Source organism: Rhea pennata, chromosome 13, assembly GCF_028389875.1.
Source record: "Rhea pennata isolate bPtePen1 chromosome 13, bPtePen1.pri, whole genome shotgun sequence".
Taxonomy (NCBI): Eukaryota; Metazoa; Chordata; class Aves; order Rheiformes; family Rheidae; genus Rhea; species Rhea pennata.
Window position 1 is genome coordinate 282,268 of NC_084675.1, and position 18,568 is coordinate 300,835.

At 40.1% G+C, this 18,568-nt stretch overlaps 1 protein-coding gene across 7 annotated transcripts in view; it reads right to left on the bottom strand.

Moving 5' to 3' along the window:
• The window catches only part of RANBP10 (RAN binding protein 10), a 77,089-nt gene that overhangs the window by 15,005 nt on the left and 43,516 nt on the right, over window positions 1–18,568 (bottom strand). For 5 of the 7 annotated variants that reach the window (XM_062586220.1, XM_062586219.1, XM_062586218.1 and 2 more), the window contains 4 exons: window positions 17,741–17,908; window positions 9,431–9,453; window positions 8,809–8,874; window positions 385–569 (listed from right to left, as the gene is read on the bottom strand). In XM_062586220.1, coding sequence (XP_062442204.1) covers window positions 385–569; window positions 8,809–8,874; window positions 9,431–9,453; window positions 17,741–17,908 — 442 coding nt within the window. The remainder of the gene's footprint in view (window positions 1–384; window positions 570–8,808; window positions 8,875–9,430; window positions 9,454–17,740; window positions 17,909–18,568) is intronic. The other 2 variants (XM_062586222.1, XM_062586221.1) reach the window with 1 other exon arrangement.

The window sequence follows — 18,568 nt, forward strand, 5'->3', positions numbered from 1 at the left end:
GCCATTCTTTGTTCTTTCATTTCTGTATTCAGCTAACTTATGTCATAACTTTTTTTCATACAATATAGAATTCTTATGGCTTCTTCTCCACTCCCCCTTTCCCAGTGCATCTTCTCAGACTGTGTGATCTTCCATTCTTGCAAGCTTTTGCAGAGTCATTGGCTGAAAACTTCTCCCATATCCTTTAAAATTTTAAACAGCAGTCTTCTACAGAGGCAGGGCAATTAAATAGCAAAACAAGGTAGAGCAATGCATATTACATTTAAGCAAAATGCACTGATTGGTAGTTCTTTGCTCTAAGAAACTCTAAATACGTATGAAAAAAAAAAAAGCACTTAAAGCCTATCAGAACAAAAGAAGCTGAACAGCAATGCAACGACTTACTTCTGCAGCATGGCTTGCCACTCGCCTAGTCTGTCTCCTATGGGAAACCGCTTAATGGTGCCCTGAATCTTCGCTCGCCACTCCCTCATGTAGTCCTCAATGTCAAACACAAATGGCTGCTGTCCAAAGTTGGCATCGACTATTTCTCCTGGCGTCTGGAGACCCACTGTGGGGTACAGATTTGACTGTGAAGAGATAAAAAGAAAAAATATATATATTAAACCTTAGCCTTCTCTCTTCTGGTTCCAGTTACATGGTTTGGTAAGACAAAAGAGCTATTCTTTAAACTGAAACTTGTGATAAAAAAGAAGAGGCAACAGGCCTTTCACAGGTAAATCTCAGGGTAGGTACCCCATAACTGATAATGCAGTTATTAAAACTTATTGCATAAAACCAGAACATTGAATTAAATTTCCCAGCATACTGTGATCTGTGTCACAGCTGCTGTCTGTGGCATATCCACTTTCTGGATTAGTTTCGTGCTATTTCTCTAACAGTTCAACAGCCAGTAAATAATAGCAACGATAATAACAATAATAATATGGGGCCATGATTTCAATGAGCAGGTCTAAGTGTTCTCCATTGCTTCAACTGAGCTCTTTTACTCCTTGATAGGAAGCCACTGTCCAAATATTTTACATCTTTGATGAAAAGAGAATGGAGAGTAGTGGAAGTAAAAGGTTAGGCCTTTGATGATCCCAAGACAGCAAGTCATCCACATGAGAAACTCCACCACTGGCAAATGAATTTCCTTTTCATTTAAGAACGAGCTTATGGATAAAATTTGAAGCTTTGCGCCCCCTGAAATATGGGGAAAAGAGAAAGGTTATTAGCATGAAAATACCTCTATAATTTTGCCAATAATTACGCTTCTAAAAAAGACGATCTAATTGAAACCAGGTGGTCAAAATCTGCAGCAGTTCATGAATTCAGGCTATTCTAAAAACAAGTACATGGATACAAATTGCAGTTTTGAGGCTTCCCTGCCTCAGGGGCCAGGGAAGCATCTTCCCTGCCCCAGATGTGGGGGAAAGGGTACTAGAAAAGGTATTAACATTGCCAGGTTCTTACTCTGGACACATATTTTAATGTCTTCCAAAGCCACCTTACTTTTCTATAGCATACATGTTACTTTTCTGTTTGCAACTCAAGTATACTTCAGTAATCCTTTGATTCACAGCATCACAGCATCTGCTGATTGCCTGTGGGACTCAAGAAGAAACTTATCTCCCGCCACTCAAGAATTTTTTGGTGTTAGGTTTTTATACTTTGCTCTAAAGTACTGAAGATTGTTATAGCTAGAAACAAGACACTAGGCAAGACACCAATGAATCCAGTAAAACTGAATCTGGAAGATGGCTGCTAGGTGTCCTGCTCATGGTTGAACCCATGTCAGATTTTGGATCAGTGGAAAAGCAGACCTCTCTCTCTCCTGGTCAGAACAGCAAGGACTTCTTGGGATTAAGCTGTCCTCCCAAAGAAAGTCAGGAGGATTCTCTCCTCCTCTATAGCAAGGGACATGGGATTTCCTAAGATTATCTGCAAAATATATTAATCATATTCTTCACCATTGCAGATACCTGAGGCAATGTAATCGATCTCTGCTTGCAATATACTTTAGTTGTCGGTTTTACTTTTTACTAATGGTGTTAAGATTATTATGAGGTGAAAATCAGCAGAATGCTAATCACATTAGCAAGAATGGAGACAGAATGTTGAGGGAAATGTTTATTCCTCTCTGCTTGGCACTTGTGTGGCTTCATCTGAAATACTGTGTCCAGTTTTGCCTCTCCTCCTTCCTCTCCCCAGCACAAGAAAGACACTCGTAAATTCAGTATGGTCCAGCAGAGGCCTGATAAGATAGTCAGAGAGCTGGAGCACACGGGATATGAGAAGAAGCTGAGGGAATTAGATTTGTTTAGATTGGAAAAGGCAAAATGAGAAATGTAACTACAGTCTTCCACTACCAAGAAAGAGGTTATAAAAAAAGACAGATTATTCTCAGAGATGTTCAGTGAAAGAAGAAGAGGCACAGGGCACAAGTTACAATCATAGAAATTCTGATCGGATGTTAGAAAGAAATTCGTTGTGGGGATGGTTAAGGACCAGAACAGGTTCTCAGAGATACTGTGGTGTCTCTGTCCCTGAAGTTTTTCAAAACTCAGCTCAATAAGGTCCTGAGCAGCCTGCTCTAGCTTTGAAACTAACCTCTTTCAGAGCAGGTGGTTAGACTACATGATCTCCAGAGATATCTTCCAGTCTAAATTCTTGGAGGATCCTACTATTTTGTGGGTTGTGGTCTTCAGTCAGACCAACCACCTGTTTGCAAATCTCTAGCAAGAATGTGACAGATGATTTGAGAATCAAGAGCTTTGGGGGAAAAAAAAGTAATTATCTGTGAAGTAATAAGATGGCAAAGAAATAGCAAGGTATATTAGCCCAAACATGATCTTTCCTTATTCTCACAACAGGGATGAGCAAAGGAGTAACGGAAACTCCAGCAGTGTAGCAGTACAACTCCTTGACAATAAACATGCTACCAAGACTTAGGGGAAACATTCTTCTCATTTTGGAAAAGGTACAGCACAACTGCTAAGCAGGTCCTTCCAGCCAACTCCACTGGGATTGTATAAAGATAGTCAATACAACTTCACATCGGTTCCCTCTTCTTCCCTCTTCAGCTTTAGAGTGTGTGGCTGGTGCTGTATATTTCCTGAATCTCAAATATCAAAGAAAACACGAATCTATGAATACAGGTTGGGAAATGACATTGTAAACCAGGATGACTACATTTCTACTGACTCAGTACATCTTTTCCTTTCACATTCTCAAACCCAGGAAGCTGGTGGGTTAGAGGTACATAAAGAAAACTTGCATGATAAATGAGAAGCCACCAGAGGGTAATGTCATATCTAAAATCAGGCTCTCTCTTCATTCAAATCTAGGTGACAATAAGGAAATATTTCTAATGAGGGATCAGATCTTTTCCACAGTCCATACTTTACACTTCTTCGGTGTTTGGTATCATGAATGCAGGAACTTCCAAAGCCATGAATCACACCCCCAAAATATTGAGACACTGGAAGATACAACCCCAAGCCCCAAAGTACTGCCTATCTTTCAGACACTTCTTGATCTGTTCATCTTTGAGGGGGAAGATGCCTACCCTAAATTAGTCTCAACTCATCTCTGGGTTAGAATTCCATTTTGCACACATGGCATGTGTCTTCTGTTTAGCAATGTCAGCAACTACACAAACCACCATCACCACCCTGCCAGATGCAGGGAGACATCATCTTCAAGCCCACTAGCTGATGCTTCTCCTGCCAAGTTCCAGACACACTTTCCCAGTGACTTTTGAAACACCTCTTCCCTCTGATGTTGATGGCTTGTTCCTCATATCCTCCTACTTCCTTTTGAGTTTCTTTTAACTGCCTCCTCCTTTCGTGTCCCTGCAATCTCAGTCTTCCACATTCTCCTTTTTTAGATTTCCTACTCCCCTCATATATTTGTTTCAGCAGACTGGCAGGCAGGATAAACCTGAAATGGGCTTGCATAAATGAGAGAGGTAAAGAGGTTTAAGTGTTGATTTAAATTGATAAGAGAAGAGAAAATTATCTTCATGGGATATTCACTTCTATCTGCAAGTAATTTTCATATTAACATCAGCCTATGCTAAGCCAAAATGTAATTTTTTATGTCAACATAAATAAATTCATATAAATGTAAACATTCTTCAGAGGGGATTAAAACAGAGAACAAGCTGAAACAAGTATGCTTCATTGAGTGTCAGAATTATCACAAGAAAATGTGGTTTTCAATCTACAGTATCCATTTCAACCTCCTATTATTGCAAATATTGCAAAATATTGTTTTTATCACTTGCCTCTGGAAACGAAAGTTTGCAACATGCTCTTCAAGGAGACAATTTCTAGGCTGGCAACATGTTGAAGGGTCAAGTAATTCCTTCTGTAATCTCACTGATGTCAACAGAATCACTCTAGAGTTAATTCACCTTGAAAGCTGGAAAGGCTGTGGTGTTTATTGCCTAGTTTTCTTAATGATGCGTGCTACTAGTCAGCTCCAACACTGCATAGGCTGTAACTCAGAAAAAGCTTTCAAGCCTCTCTCACAGGGATTTCAGTAAATAGGTATGTAATAGAGAGAATACCAAGAAAATGCATGTTGGGCAGCTCAAATCAGAGAACCTCAAAGTCATTATACAGGTCACCCAAGTAAGACAATGGCTTCCATTCCCATTTGCAGTTAAATTTTAAACGCATTTATATTTTCCGTATGGCATTTGTTTTCTCTTCCTTACCTTGAAATCAAGGAATAGTCCCTAACATACCAAGACTTCTATGATCTCTGACTACAGTCTTTATAATCAAACCCGAGTTAGACTTTTGATTTAAGGTCCTTTCTCTCAAAAAAGAGCAGTGTCCTTAACTGTCTGGAAGAATAACCAAGAAGCCAGGAATGGAGGAAGTGAGTGACACAGGAGTCCACAAGAGTGAGGGAACAAGGAAATAATTCCAGAAAAGAATATCTAAAAAGGAAGATGAGAACGAGAGAAGTAAGGGGCAGGCATCCTTAGGATGAAGCTTATAGCAGGGCAACTGAGCCACTTGGAGAGGACTATCTCAAACTCACAGAGAGGCAGTAGCCTCCTGCAATTGTTGGCATCCACAGCTAGAGGGAGAAATGATTCAGTCAAGCCTCTCTTGCCCTCTTCCTAGAGGCCAATTATCCCATGGTAGACAACTCTCTAGAACAGGAAGACCTATAGGGCATTCACCATTCTCCTTTCTGGCTCAGAAAAAGAGCATTATGGATTAGTTGCTGCTCTAAAAGCCAGAAGCAGAATTCCAGAGATACCATTTAATCACTGGAAACAACTGACAAGATCTTCCTCCTGTTCAACACTAAAACAAAATCTCTCTGGAGGACACATGCATGAACAAGCATCATACCCTGCAATGATTATCTGGTGAGATCTAGAAATAGCAGGTTATGGGGGAGGCCTTGGGCTCAGAAGGGCTTTGAACTCAACCTCAGCAGTACTGCCAGAGCTTGCTACTGTAGCAGACCTTCCGCATGTTCTGTTCCAGTGCATCTTCCTCAAACGTTTATCATATAATTATAATACAAACTTAACATTGCCATGAACTGCCTACACGGGGACATTAAATTTATACATTAGTTCACTATGCACTAAATTCTGGATCAAAAAGATTCAAGTCATGCTAAAAAGGACAGATATTTCAGCCTGCCAAATCTGTACTGCCAAGCACTACAGCAACACTATAGCTGTAAGCGACAAAACTGTAACTTACACTTTAGATGTAAGTGACAGTATGTGTGTTTTAGTTCATCTGACAGCTATTTTTGATTGACAAGAGACTAAATAGTAATGACCTGTATATCACAACATGAAGACTGCTCTCATCTCAGAAAGTGGAACAGTCTAGCTAAATGAGAAAACAAAATGGTGAAAAAAATAGAAGGAAGATGGTAAAATAGATTAACTAAGCTGAAAGACTTGTAACTCTTAACGTAATCCATATCCAGAGTGAAAACAAAGAGCAACTAAAAGGAGGGGTATAGCACAGAAATCTCAACTTGCTACCAAATGCAAGGCTGCCAGAAGACTTTCCACTAAAAGGTTCACATTGATGAATAGATATAATATTCTTCTACTTTAATAACCTTCATTTGGACCAAGTGAATAAAGTATTGTGAAATAACTCACAGAAAGAGAACACCGAATGCAATATTAAAAAGTGACAAGGATGTTTTCCATTGGATTTATAAGAGCCATAATGATCTGAGAGTCATAACTTCCAGAGACACTGAGAGGAGTTGCCTTGGAGCCAGAGCCCAAAATTGCTTGCCAGAAGTACCTGTTTCATCAGCTTTAACATTTGAAATACATTTTGTCCTTTCCACAACACGATAGCAGGAGTTGTTCCAGGTACAGCCTATGATATGTAAAATGAACAGTTCCACATTGCTTGAACTCTACAGCAACCCTCAAAGCAGGGGAGATCTCACTGCACACATGTATTGGTAAGTATCAGTGAATATCTCCTGAGAGAAGGCAATTTGAGTATTTAATTCCACTGTTGTTGGAGCTGGGAAAGCCTCTCTGGCAGTCTGAGCAGCGTAGGGTATGTTTCATCTGTTCTTAATGAAACCACTCTGTCAAAATGTCTCTGAGAAAAGTTGCTGTCCTTCTGTGAACCTGGTGTGCAATCAGAGCCCTGTAAGACAAGAAGCACATCTGATACACAGGGATGGCTACACTGCTAAATAAAATGTCAGGAAATGACTGCTAGGCAAATCACGCATATTGTTTTATGTCCACACTACACAGAACTTGGTTGCAGTCTTCTCTGGACCCCATATGGTGTTTCTGGCACCTTTAGATCTAATTATTTTTGGTACTTGAACTGAGCAAAACATATGCACAATAATAACGTGAAGACTATTGTTGCAGCCCGCTAAAATAGTGCTTTCCTTGAGTGAAAGAATGGACCTCAGAATCCAGTTGGGGACTTCTGTGGGTCATCTAGTCTAACATCCCACTCAAACCATGGCCAAATACATCTGATTGTTCAAGGTCAGTTAGATCAGTTTCCTCTGGTATGTGTTGGATGCCCAGAGAATAGCACAGAGAATGGACCTTTGAGAATGAGAAGTCTGCCAGATACTGTTGGAGGACAGTACAGGATGGAACAAACCAAAGCTGGTGTGGTCTCATAGTCTTTTGGTAACAGCTTCTTGAGAGAACAACTCCAGAACTTTCACTTTCAAACAGCCACTTGGAGCCAGATAGTGACAGCAGTGTGGATGTTCAGAGTTCAGCACTCACAGTTGCTCCCTGGCCCTCTTTTATTTCACACTGTAGATATATCAGTAAAAATAAGCGATATCCACTCACTTTTTAAAAATATCTTAACTGTGACAGTGACAAAGAATTAGTGCGATTTAGGCTGATTACAATTACACTGATTAGTTCAGCCACGGCACTAAGGATGGATGGCAAATGTGGTACAAGCCCCTTAAAAGATTCCTGATGCAGCCAAGAAACCACAGAGAGGGCAATCTCTTTTCACATTGGATACACTGGTAGAATCTGTATTAAAATACCAAAATAGCAAGTGCATGGGAAAATATATTTCTGAAAGGTCAGTATGGATCTTAAAGATGTAAATAACATCTAAAAAACTTCAGTTCTTCAAAAAGGACCCAATAAACATGCACCCAAGGGCAACCCACTTGATACAAGCATATCTAAATTTTCAAAATGCTTTTGCTAAGGGTGCAACCAATAGCTTTTTAAAGAAGCTAATTGGGTAGGGGATAAGAAGAAAGGATTGCCCCAGTAATTTCCTATAAATAGGAAATAATAGAAATAAAGGGTAGCAATTAATGAACAACTTTCCCAGCGGACGAAAACTACCAGGAAAACTACCACTACTTAATACCATGCAGGAAGCGGCTTGAAAGTTACTATGGACAAATTCTGTAAAAGCATCAGCACATTTTCCAATAAGAATAAAAGAGGCTCATTAGTCACCACTGGGAAAGGAACAGAACACTAAACATAAATCATCACCATGCCTATGCATAGGAAACAGCATGCCCAAATATCCAGCAATGATCACATCTCTGGTCACCTCTAATTCAGAGAAGCTACATTCAAACTAGTAGGGGACAAGAGAAGGGTATCAGAGATGATTAGAAGTTACAGAAAAGGCTTCACTTTACAAAGGTAAACTAAATAACTGGAACTCCTTCAGGACAGACACCAAGTGGGGTATGGCAGAGATATGTAAAGTCATAAATCACATTAGGAAAGTGAACAGAAGTGCTATTCCTTATTTCTCATAACATACAAACTACAGGCAACATATAAAATTTTTCACAGGAGGTGTAAAATAAAGAAAAGCAAGTATTTTTCCACACAACACAGAAATCAACCATGAAACTTGATCCCTGTAGAGGCCAAAAAACAAAAACCAGTTATGAAGATTAAGCTCCACAAAGGAAATTCATTTAGGGTTCTTAAATACAGAGACAGGTGTGCAACATGGGGGCCAAGAAGTTCTACGTGTCACTGCAAGAGAAATGAACTCAGTGGACTGCTAAACACTTAAACTGTTTTTATCTTCTTTTTCTGAATACCTGCTCCTGTTACAGACAGGATCCTTGGTCTAGGCAGACCTTTGGTCTGAAAAAGAACAACCTTTTCACCTTTCCAACCCCCCCTTCCTCCACAGCTCATTGGCTACTACTGAGAAAGCCATGCTTTTGTGAGAACCAACTGCATGTTACTGCTTGGTATAACCTCAGTTGGTTTAACTGCATGCAAGAGCAATTCAGTATAGTGCCTGGTGAATCAGAGGAATAATAACCAACCTTGAATAGATGCTGAATATATTCCTGTAGCAATTCCATGAACTGGTTACTGATCATGGCTGGAAGCTTGTCAGAAAAACATTGCAATAAGCATGCAGGTCATGGCTGGCTGACCCCAAACTTCTTTCACAGAAATACCCTTCCCTAACCACCACCCTGGAAAAGGAAGGACTCCATTGCTGCAAGATTTGGATGAGAGAGGGAGAAGCAGACAATAATATCTTTGGCATTTTTGTGCTTTCTGCTGACAGGACATGAGTGGCTACTCAAGTGTCTTTGCATACGCTGAATCTCAAGTGAATGGCATATTGTATTCCCCACAGTGGAAGCTGCATTTGGAAGACCATGACCTATGAAGAAGGGCAAATCCATGATTTAATTCCAGAAGAACTTGCAATATATTCTTACTGGTGGTGAGGGAGGACAGGAGGCCTGTGAGCAGCCTATATACCTAGCTGTAGAATTATAAAGTTTCAGGAGAGGGAGCACTTTCATCCATACCATTCATTAATCTGTGTTACCATTTTAACAGGGCATCAGAAAAATATATCGCACCCCCAAACTTTTCCCCCTCCCTTCTATTTGCATCTTTAGTTAAAATACTGAAAATAGGTGTACTTACAGGGAGGTCTGTAAAGGCTATACCTGTGGGGGGAAAAATATTATAATTAAAAAGACAAAGGATTTTTTTTCCTACTTGGCTACATCCTTACCATGCTACAAAAAGTTAATACATTTCACTAAATCAGCTCTGACCCTGCATTTCAACACCTCTCATGTTTAGAAGCAACTTCCCTCCCCAACCGCTCCTCTGTGAGGGCTTGCATCTGGAAAACAGATTCGTGGGAAAGCCTCAGTTTCTGACGTCTCTCCCAATAGTCTGAGCTTCCAAAAAGCAGCTCCCCTTTTCTTTGCTTCTCCATCTGTTACTACGAAATCAATTTTCAAGACGCACTTTGGTTTTAGAAAGAGAGCAATTGTAATGTTGCTTTGATTTGGTCTATAGCTACTTCTTTTTACCAGCCAGAGATAGGTATGAATAAACACTAAATGTTTTGCATTACTGCTGTGGAATGCCTTGCAACAGGACCAAGCTGCAGCCTAGAACACTTTCTGAGAAATAATGTGCAAAGAATAGCTTCATCCTAATTATGCTCTTGCAAATATGAGAGACTGGAAAAAGTTCATGATTCCCCCTTTTATTTCCATTTGACAAGGCAGAAAAGAGATATTACTTAAGTAGAGGCAGACACCTAAAGTTGTTAAAAGATTTGCAGCCAGAGGTACTGGAAAACACTCACAGCTGCAGACTTAACCAGGCCCCCACTGGGAGTTTGCAGAACTTCTATACAAGCCTGAGGGTACAGATTTGCAAAACTTTTCATCTGATTTAGATGTGAGCTACCACTTAAAAGGATGGTACCTTTCCTCCCTCCCCCATGGTGTGTGCCCTGCAATTCACCTTATGCTGATTCCAGCCGTTGGGCCACAGTATGCTGAGATAGATCAGCCACCTTGCACCAAGGCAGCTTCAAGCAATTGTACCAGAAATAAAAGCTGCTTTCAGCAAGATATATTGCCACTGAACTAAACGGTGAGAGAACAGAGAGACCCAACAGTTAATACCAAGAAAGAATGGGTCGCTGGCTGAGGTTGGGAGGGTGTCAGATGGCTACAGCGGAATGTAATCTACCTTGCTGTAAAGGCACAAAATGACAGGGATCCTCAAAGGTCAGTAAAATACACCTGCAGCCACTGAGTAACTCCTCTATCTTTGAGTCACTTTCATGGACAGCACGGAGAGTGCTGCAACCTCACCTTATCAGGTTGAGCTTAATTAGTGTTTTAAACTAATGTTTCAGAAACCACAGACCCACACACATGCTCCTATCAACTCCTCCTGCCTCATGCAGGGGAAGGCCGATATCCACACCAGTATAACTAGTTCTTATATATATCCCATCTTGCAGCTACGTCAGAATCCATTTTGTGTCACAATAAGATGCATTGCAGCTTGCAAGGAAGCAAGAGCATACCATTTTCCATTTTTAATTTTAAGACTATTTATGTTGAGCACTGTTCAGCCTGAAACCAAGAGTTGCAACGTAATATTACCACATCAGCCTGAAATGCTAGTTTAAACTCATTTTTAGGAGTCAAATTAGGAAACAAATAATCACTGTTTGAAACAGAACAGATTTACGAACAAATGCTCAGAAAAAATCCTGGACTGTGACTAAATAGTCAGTAAGGGTTAATGACTGTTCAGAGCTTGTCTGTCGAAACCCTCTCTACAAACCAAACAAAAAAATTAGGATCAACATAAAAATGTATGATTGAGAAAAACATTTGGTAACTGTTTCTCTCCTCCAATCACTTTGTTTTGTCTTCTCACTTGTTCTTCTGTACACTCTGTGTGTCCTCTTCCAAACCTGTTTTTCACAGCAATCCCCTCACCACAGGCATAAGCTTCACAATTGTTTCATTTAGTTGGACGAAAGCCTGTTTCCATCCTTAAAAACAGAATGAGGCTAATCTCGATTCTGCAGTCTACTAGAGTCCTCAACCTTGCAGCATCCTTCAGAGTTAAAGGTGGCTCAGCTTTCCCAAGAAGATTCCTGTAGCTATACATCTGGAGATGCATTAAGCACATGGGCAACCACACAGTTTTCAAGTGGACTATAAGATGGGCGGAAAAACGGAAGGACTGCCAGGATCAAAGGGCTGTGATCAGCAACACAAAGTCCAATTGATGTCCCTCAGGGATCAATACTAAAGCCATTACTGTTTAACATGTTTATTAACAGCTTGGATGATGGCACACAGTGCATTCCCAGAAGTTCACAGATGATACCAAATTGGAGAGTGATCACTACGCAGGAAGGCAAGGCTGCTATTCAGAAACGTCTTGATGGGCTGGAAAAATGATCCGGTACAAACCTCATGAAGCTCAACAAAACCAATTGAAAAGTCCTATTGAAATATTCCAACAAAAACAGGACAAAACCAGGACAGGCTGGGGCTGAATGGACAGAAAGCAGATCTGCAGAAAAGGACATAGGGTATGTTATACATTCCTGTCCAGCTTGTGCAGTGGAACCTAGCAGTAAAACAGGCCAACAACATCCTGGGCTGTATTGGTATGTGTCGCAAGCAGGCTGAAGGAAGGGATTAGTCCAGCACAGGCCACCAAGACAGTTAGGAGGCTCAAGCCACGTGATAACATGAGGAAGGGTTGAGGGAAATGTGTTTGTTCAGTCTTAAGAACGGAAGGTGAAGGGGGGATCTTATTGCTGTCTAGAACTGCCTAATGGGAGGGTACAGGAAAAACAGAGCCAGACTTTTCTCAGAGGTGTCTGATGACAGGAGACAATAGAGACAAGCTGCAACAAGGGAATTCTTATTAGATACTAGGAAAAAAAAAAAAATCAATATGAGGGTGGTCAGACCTTAAAATAGGATCAAAGAAGCTGTGGGATCTCCATTCTTCAAGGTATTAAAAATCTGACAAATTTCTGAATAACCTAATGTAGCTGGCACTGCTTTCAGTGTGTGGTTAGATGGATGACCTTCCAAAATCCCTTCCAATCTGAATTATTCTATGACTCTTTAAAGAAACTTTCCACACTGCCCTTAAACTAAGAGATTTATATGTTTTGCTCCCTCTATGCCATAACTACAGCCAATAAATGCTTTATTCACCGTACAGATCTAGAAATCTGCTGCACAAGTACGTCTGCTTAGAAGGAGTTCATCTGGCATCTGTACCTCTATATACCTACATCCAGCAAAGTCAACAGCAGAAAGCAAATGAATCACAGCTTTAACTAGTCAGCTGAATTTGAATGGAATTGAATTCAAACTGCACTCTGTCTCTGCAATACTTCCAAAGTCTAGATTCAATTTAAAGTAAAAAACTCGAGGAATTTAAAGACTTAAGAACTAGATAGCTCAAGAGCTCATGAAGCAAGAGTGAGGGTGTACAAAGTGCTCTCCTGTACGTCCATGATGTTAATCCGATCAGTGTAATAGCGATTAAAAAAACATTAACTTTACATGAAGTTTCAGTGTTGAAAGACACCGTGATCAGGCACTGAATTCGCAGCAGGACAAACTGAATAAAGACTGCCCTTTCCCTTCTCCACACACCCCAAAGGACAGATTGTTCCAGGACAGATATGGACCTAATCTGGAAGAGGGGGATGAGCAAAGATATACATATATCCCTCATCCCACCACATTCATCTATCATCTAATCAAAGGACTTTCACCATTCCATGAATACCAAACACCTGCATGCATCCCTGTGCATAAAAGCTCGGGGATCTTCCAGTCAATCCTAGCCTCCACCCAGCAACAATCATCCATTTTCTCCACAATATGTTTCAGAATTAAATTTGTACAAGACAACATGCACCTGGGTGATTGGCTACATTTCACTTGGTATATAACAGAGTACTCCTCTGGCTTCTGTTAAGGTAACCATTGTACAGGGAACCCCAAAGCAATGCTGATGGACTGCAATAAGCAACAGTACATTTAAAAAGATGGGCATCTTAAAGAGTCGACTGAGATATGTCAACCCATTAAATATTTGAAATATTTCTACAATTCACTGCTGAGGAGAAGCATTGTTAAACATACACATCCCTATACACTCCTGGAAGCCTTACCATCCAATCAAGCCACTTGGTAAAACTATTCTTACAGAAGAACTGGGCTGAAGCCAAGTTTGGTATTTTCCATTCATTTTAAATGTAGTTCATTCATAAAGTCTTATTTTAAACCTCTCAATGTCCTTGTCTTCTGTAGGCTGGGTTTAAGGACAAATTTTTAAGCAAACCTGGAAAGGGCATCTGTCAGTCTCAGACAAATGGATTTCTTCACTTTAGCCCTAACGTTCCTGATAACTTATAAAGTAAAATTCTTATTCTGCAAACAGTTTAACTTTGCCTTTCCAAGTACCCCCACTAGAAATCAGACAGACTACATAAAGTTGTCCATGCCAGGTCTTTAGAGCCTTGCACGCTGTTTTGACAGTCCTCCTGGTTTATAGTTCAGTAGAATCTACTCTCAAAGTCTGAGAATTGAAACATTCACACACCAGTCCTTGAACATCCACTTAACCAGAAACTGGTATCAATCATATTCCCTTATTTTCTACTTCCAAGACACTCTGCCTTATGACTGAAGCCCCAACATTTCTCACATTTCTCCCTCTCTCTCTTAATTCACACTTACAACACATCTAGTAACATCTTGTCATCTTTTTTCTGGCCATGACTCTGCATAGAACTTGTCAAAAGTGTTTCATCAGCAGCCAGAAGAAGATATTCAAGATATTTTACAGAACAGAGGGTTAAGACTGTATAAGATGTTAAAACAGTTTCCCTATGACATCTACAAAACAAAGTTCAAGACATAGCTCCAACAAGAACATCCAAAATTTGCAATGGCCAAACCATTCTTATGGTTCTTATATGGTGCTCCTGATAGATCTGATTAAATGGAAAAATACGGAGACAGTGGAAGGTCACAGTTAAGAAACAGGAGAAAACTGCAAAGAAAACAAAGAAGAGAAGAATCTGAACATCTAAACAGATGAAGAGAAGGAAAAAAAAAAAGGCTGAAGAGAGAATACCATCCTGTCCTACTTTTTAGGGAAAGAGTAAAGCTACAGCATTTCCCTTAAAAGCAAGACACATTCAAATGCCCAGAGGCAGGGCACTGAAACCCTGCTTTCAAATTAATAGGCATCACAAAGGGGCTAGTAACCTCATAAATATTTTGATACTTAGAGCAAAATTATGCAACGACGTCTTTCCCTGAGAGGATATATTTACAGCTTCAGTGGCTGAAGATGCTATGTCAGGGAACACCACGGAAAAAGCACAAAAAGAAAAGCACAAGAAAAAGCATTTGTGATAAATCTTAGGTTTACACAACACAGAAATGGGATACTCAGTTTAGCGTTTAGTATCATGAAATGGTCAAGATCTTCACAGAGATACTCCTACCAGTGCACAAAGGGTCTTGACTTCCAAATAAATCATTGCTCCTGCCTCCCTCTGGTCTTGGCTCCTTTTGGCTCCTTTGCTGAGAGATGTCTCACCCCTCCTCTCACATTTACTCTCTCCAGTGATGATGAGAAGCAGCTGTGTCAAAACCAGGCAACTGGTATCTGCGCTCAGATATTCTCTCCTCTTTATCGAATGAGAAGCACTTCTTCTCTTGAACCCTGTGCATCTCTATTAGTGGCAAAAATAGACACTCCTAGCCCTTAACAACAGCCTTTCTAGATGAAGTTTATTTTGATTTTTTAAGACAGTAAAATGTTCCAGCAGCTGTTGTGGGGATCAATATAGCAATGACTCTTAGCCTGCTACTCCCGAGTACATCACACTATCTTCTACTGACATCATCTCTCCTCTCTGAGTATAATCATGGTGCCACCACACCTGAAGGAGGAGCTGGTAAATGAATGAGCCAGTAGTGAAAGTTCAGGAGCTTCTCCCACCTATAATTTTCTCATACATATCATGTTCCATACCACTACTTCTGAAAAGTCCAAGTGGAGGATACCTAGGAGATAATGATGCCGATAATCCACAGTTGTCCTGTAAGTAAGAGTATAATTTAATTCACTTTCTTTCCTATTCCTTGCCACAGGCCTTGTTCACAGCTGAGGTGGCTGCCCTCATTCAGCATCAGATTAGAAAACACAAACTTTCCACTAAAGAGATCTATCTTTGAAAGAAAAGGAACCTTAAAAATCAAGAAAGGAAGACTAAGCAATTTCACTGTGGCAAACACCCCCAAATGTCCTGAATAAAAGAAAACGCTGAGCCGAACCTGAGGCAAAGAATCAGGAGACTATAATAATGAAAACTGATACAAAAGTCACTGAACTGTTCTCTTTGTTTGCCCACATCTGCCTAGACTGTATGGCTTTAACATGACATACATGGCTGTAACAACAGCATGGATTAAAGTAAAGCAAGTATCAACATTCCCAGAGAATTTCAACTGGCATTCTCTCTACTCTGTAAACTCCTGGCAACTAAAAATGTGTTACATTTCAAATGAACGAATTATATGCATTAAAGAGAAAACCTGGCCTCTTCTTGGCTAGTATGCTTTCATTGTGTAGGAAAGGAAGAGCACTGTCAGGCTAAAAATTTGTGAAGCTGGAAAACCATCTACTCCAACAAAAGAAAACGACCAAAGTGAGTGGCACAACACAAACCATTATACACCTCAGAATCACGGACAGTATCTAAAAGGAGACATTTTGTGCAATCTCTTCAACTATTTCAGCACCTCAGTCACTGCTGCATGGTGAACTTGTCTCACTCCTAAGCAACAACTCCAGTTCTACTTCACCAGCTGTTGCTTTCACATCTCTGCCGGTCTTCCCAGGACAGGACAGGACTGACGAGGTCAATGCCCACAGATTATGAGTTAAACTTAAAATAATCCAGCAACTAGAAATCTGGGCAATTCACTAATACATAGACTATGAAAGACACCTCATCACCTTTGTGATTGGTCTTGTTAGCTGATAAGCCAGAAGTTCTCATCAAGAGTCCCCTAGCATCAGATCTGGTCTGCCTGACAAATAATTATAACTTCAGAAAAGAAGACACATCAGATTCCTAACGGAACATTCTTAAGTCCGAGTAACTCCCCGCCATGGGGTTTCTAATGAGGGTTCCGTTTATACTATTAGAATGTTAAAATCAAATCTCAAAGGATGCTTGTTTTTTTTTTTTTTTTTCATTTGGGGCTTGAGACCTCTTGACGTGTCACAAAGCACTAGAACTGTTTGCTGAATGCACTATTACTGAATCAACATAGACAGTTTCTGGGAACCCATGTGCCTCACTTCTAGTCAACCATCTCCTCACCTATTAACAAATGGTGACTATAAATTGGAGACAAACTGAAAACCATTCTCCAGAGAGATTCTGTCAGCATGATCTTGAGGCCTTTTTCTATCTGCCTCAAAAGAAGGAGACTTCTTGAGATATGAAGGGAAAAAAGGTCCCCATCTCAGATCCAGGTCTCCAATATACCTGCAGCGTAGCTTGCTCATTCTCCCACCATGAGCTCACCAAAACTTATGCACTCTCCAGGCTGCCACACTGCTCTCCAGTCCCACTACTTCCTTCTGCCCAGTCACTCAAAACAACTTTTTTTCTGATAAAGGTTTTGATTGTGGTATTTTTCTACTAGCTTCTTCATCTTGAATTCAGTCAAGTAGAACTGATGCAGCAAGGAGAAGCAAAGGAAAGGAGTGTCCTGCCAAACCAAATAAATTCTCTCTCAGAAGGTGAAATGATCTTATCAAAATATACTGCAGAGACAAAACAAATGTCAGAGAATTAACCCATGGTAGTAAGAAGAGGCGCATCCACAAATGAAAAACATTTTAGGTGCAAATGGCTACAACTTACTATTTTAGACAAATCAGATACAATGGATGCCTGGAAAATATCTGTAACCAATGAGTTAAGGCTCAAAGATAGACAAGTTTCTTTAAAAAAGCAAAAAGCCACTGAATGACACAGTGGCTTTGTAGTTAGTTCTAACTAAACTTCCCACTTCTGTATTTCCCTGCAGCCAGCCATCAACTGTATTATCCAACCCTACTACCAGCTGTGCAGTAACAGAGGAAAGGAGCAGAAGCTGGGAATGCAATCCTAACCTATATAAAGAAATTGAGCAGTATATATGTCACTTTACATGCTAGAAATATTCATGTCTTGGAGGTACCTTACAATTCCTGACTTTTACTGAGTGTTCTTTTACTTTTCTTAAATCTTACCCACAGATGTGAGACAACAGTTAAAATATATGCAAAGTAGTAGAGCAAATGGCAGTGAGAGCAGATTAGCAGCATCTTGCTCCTGAGAACACCTTCTCTGCTTACCTAAACTGTGCCCATTTTTCGTGTAGAAGCAGGTATTGTTGATAAGGTTGACACAGCAGCCGATCACATCTCCAGTTGTGAATGTAGGGCCATAGGGCTGTCCTGTCCCCGAAGAACAGAAGGAGTGCCCATCATCACCGTGATACCCATACGAATGTTTATCCCACCCTGCAGAATAAAAAAGAACAGGTCAACAATGAAGCTAGCTTAGAAAAATGACAGCTTCTCAGGACATAACTTTCCGGTAGGAAATTTGAGATTTTGATTATCAACCCCAATTCATTCTGAGTTGGAACACAGTTTTAAAATCTTAATTTTCATAGAACAGTACTGAAAAAAAACTGATTTTCATCAATCATAACACATCATTGATGTTTCAACCTCATTTATCATTTACCAAAAACAATTAAAAGAATAAATTGCCAAAAAGCCATTTTGAGAAGATAAAGATTCCTTGTTTTAAAAAACATCAAAATCATTTTTCTGATTCATCTTGCATGGGGTGAAAAAAATTCTTCTTTGCAAAACGTTTGTGTTTCCCACTAACAGAATCTTCCAGCAAAACCATTTAATAAAACAATTCTCAGCCTGCAGCTGTGTCTGCAAGTGTTACACAACAGCTGCAAAAGAAAGGTTAGGGGTACTTACTGCATTCATAGATTTTTATTTCGCTTCTAACAGTTTATAAATATTTGTGTCTCTCTTGGGCAACAACAGCTCCCCTTCTATAGATAGCTTAAAACGTAACTCTTAATGGCAAACTGGAACTTGTCACAATGGTGGATTCTAACACTAATATCTTTATTTCTTTTATCAGTAACACTGTGT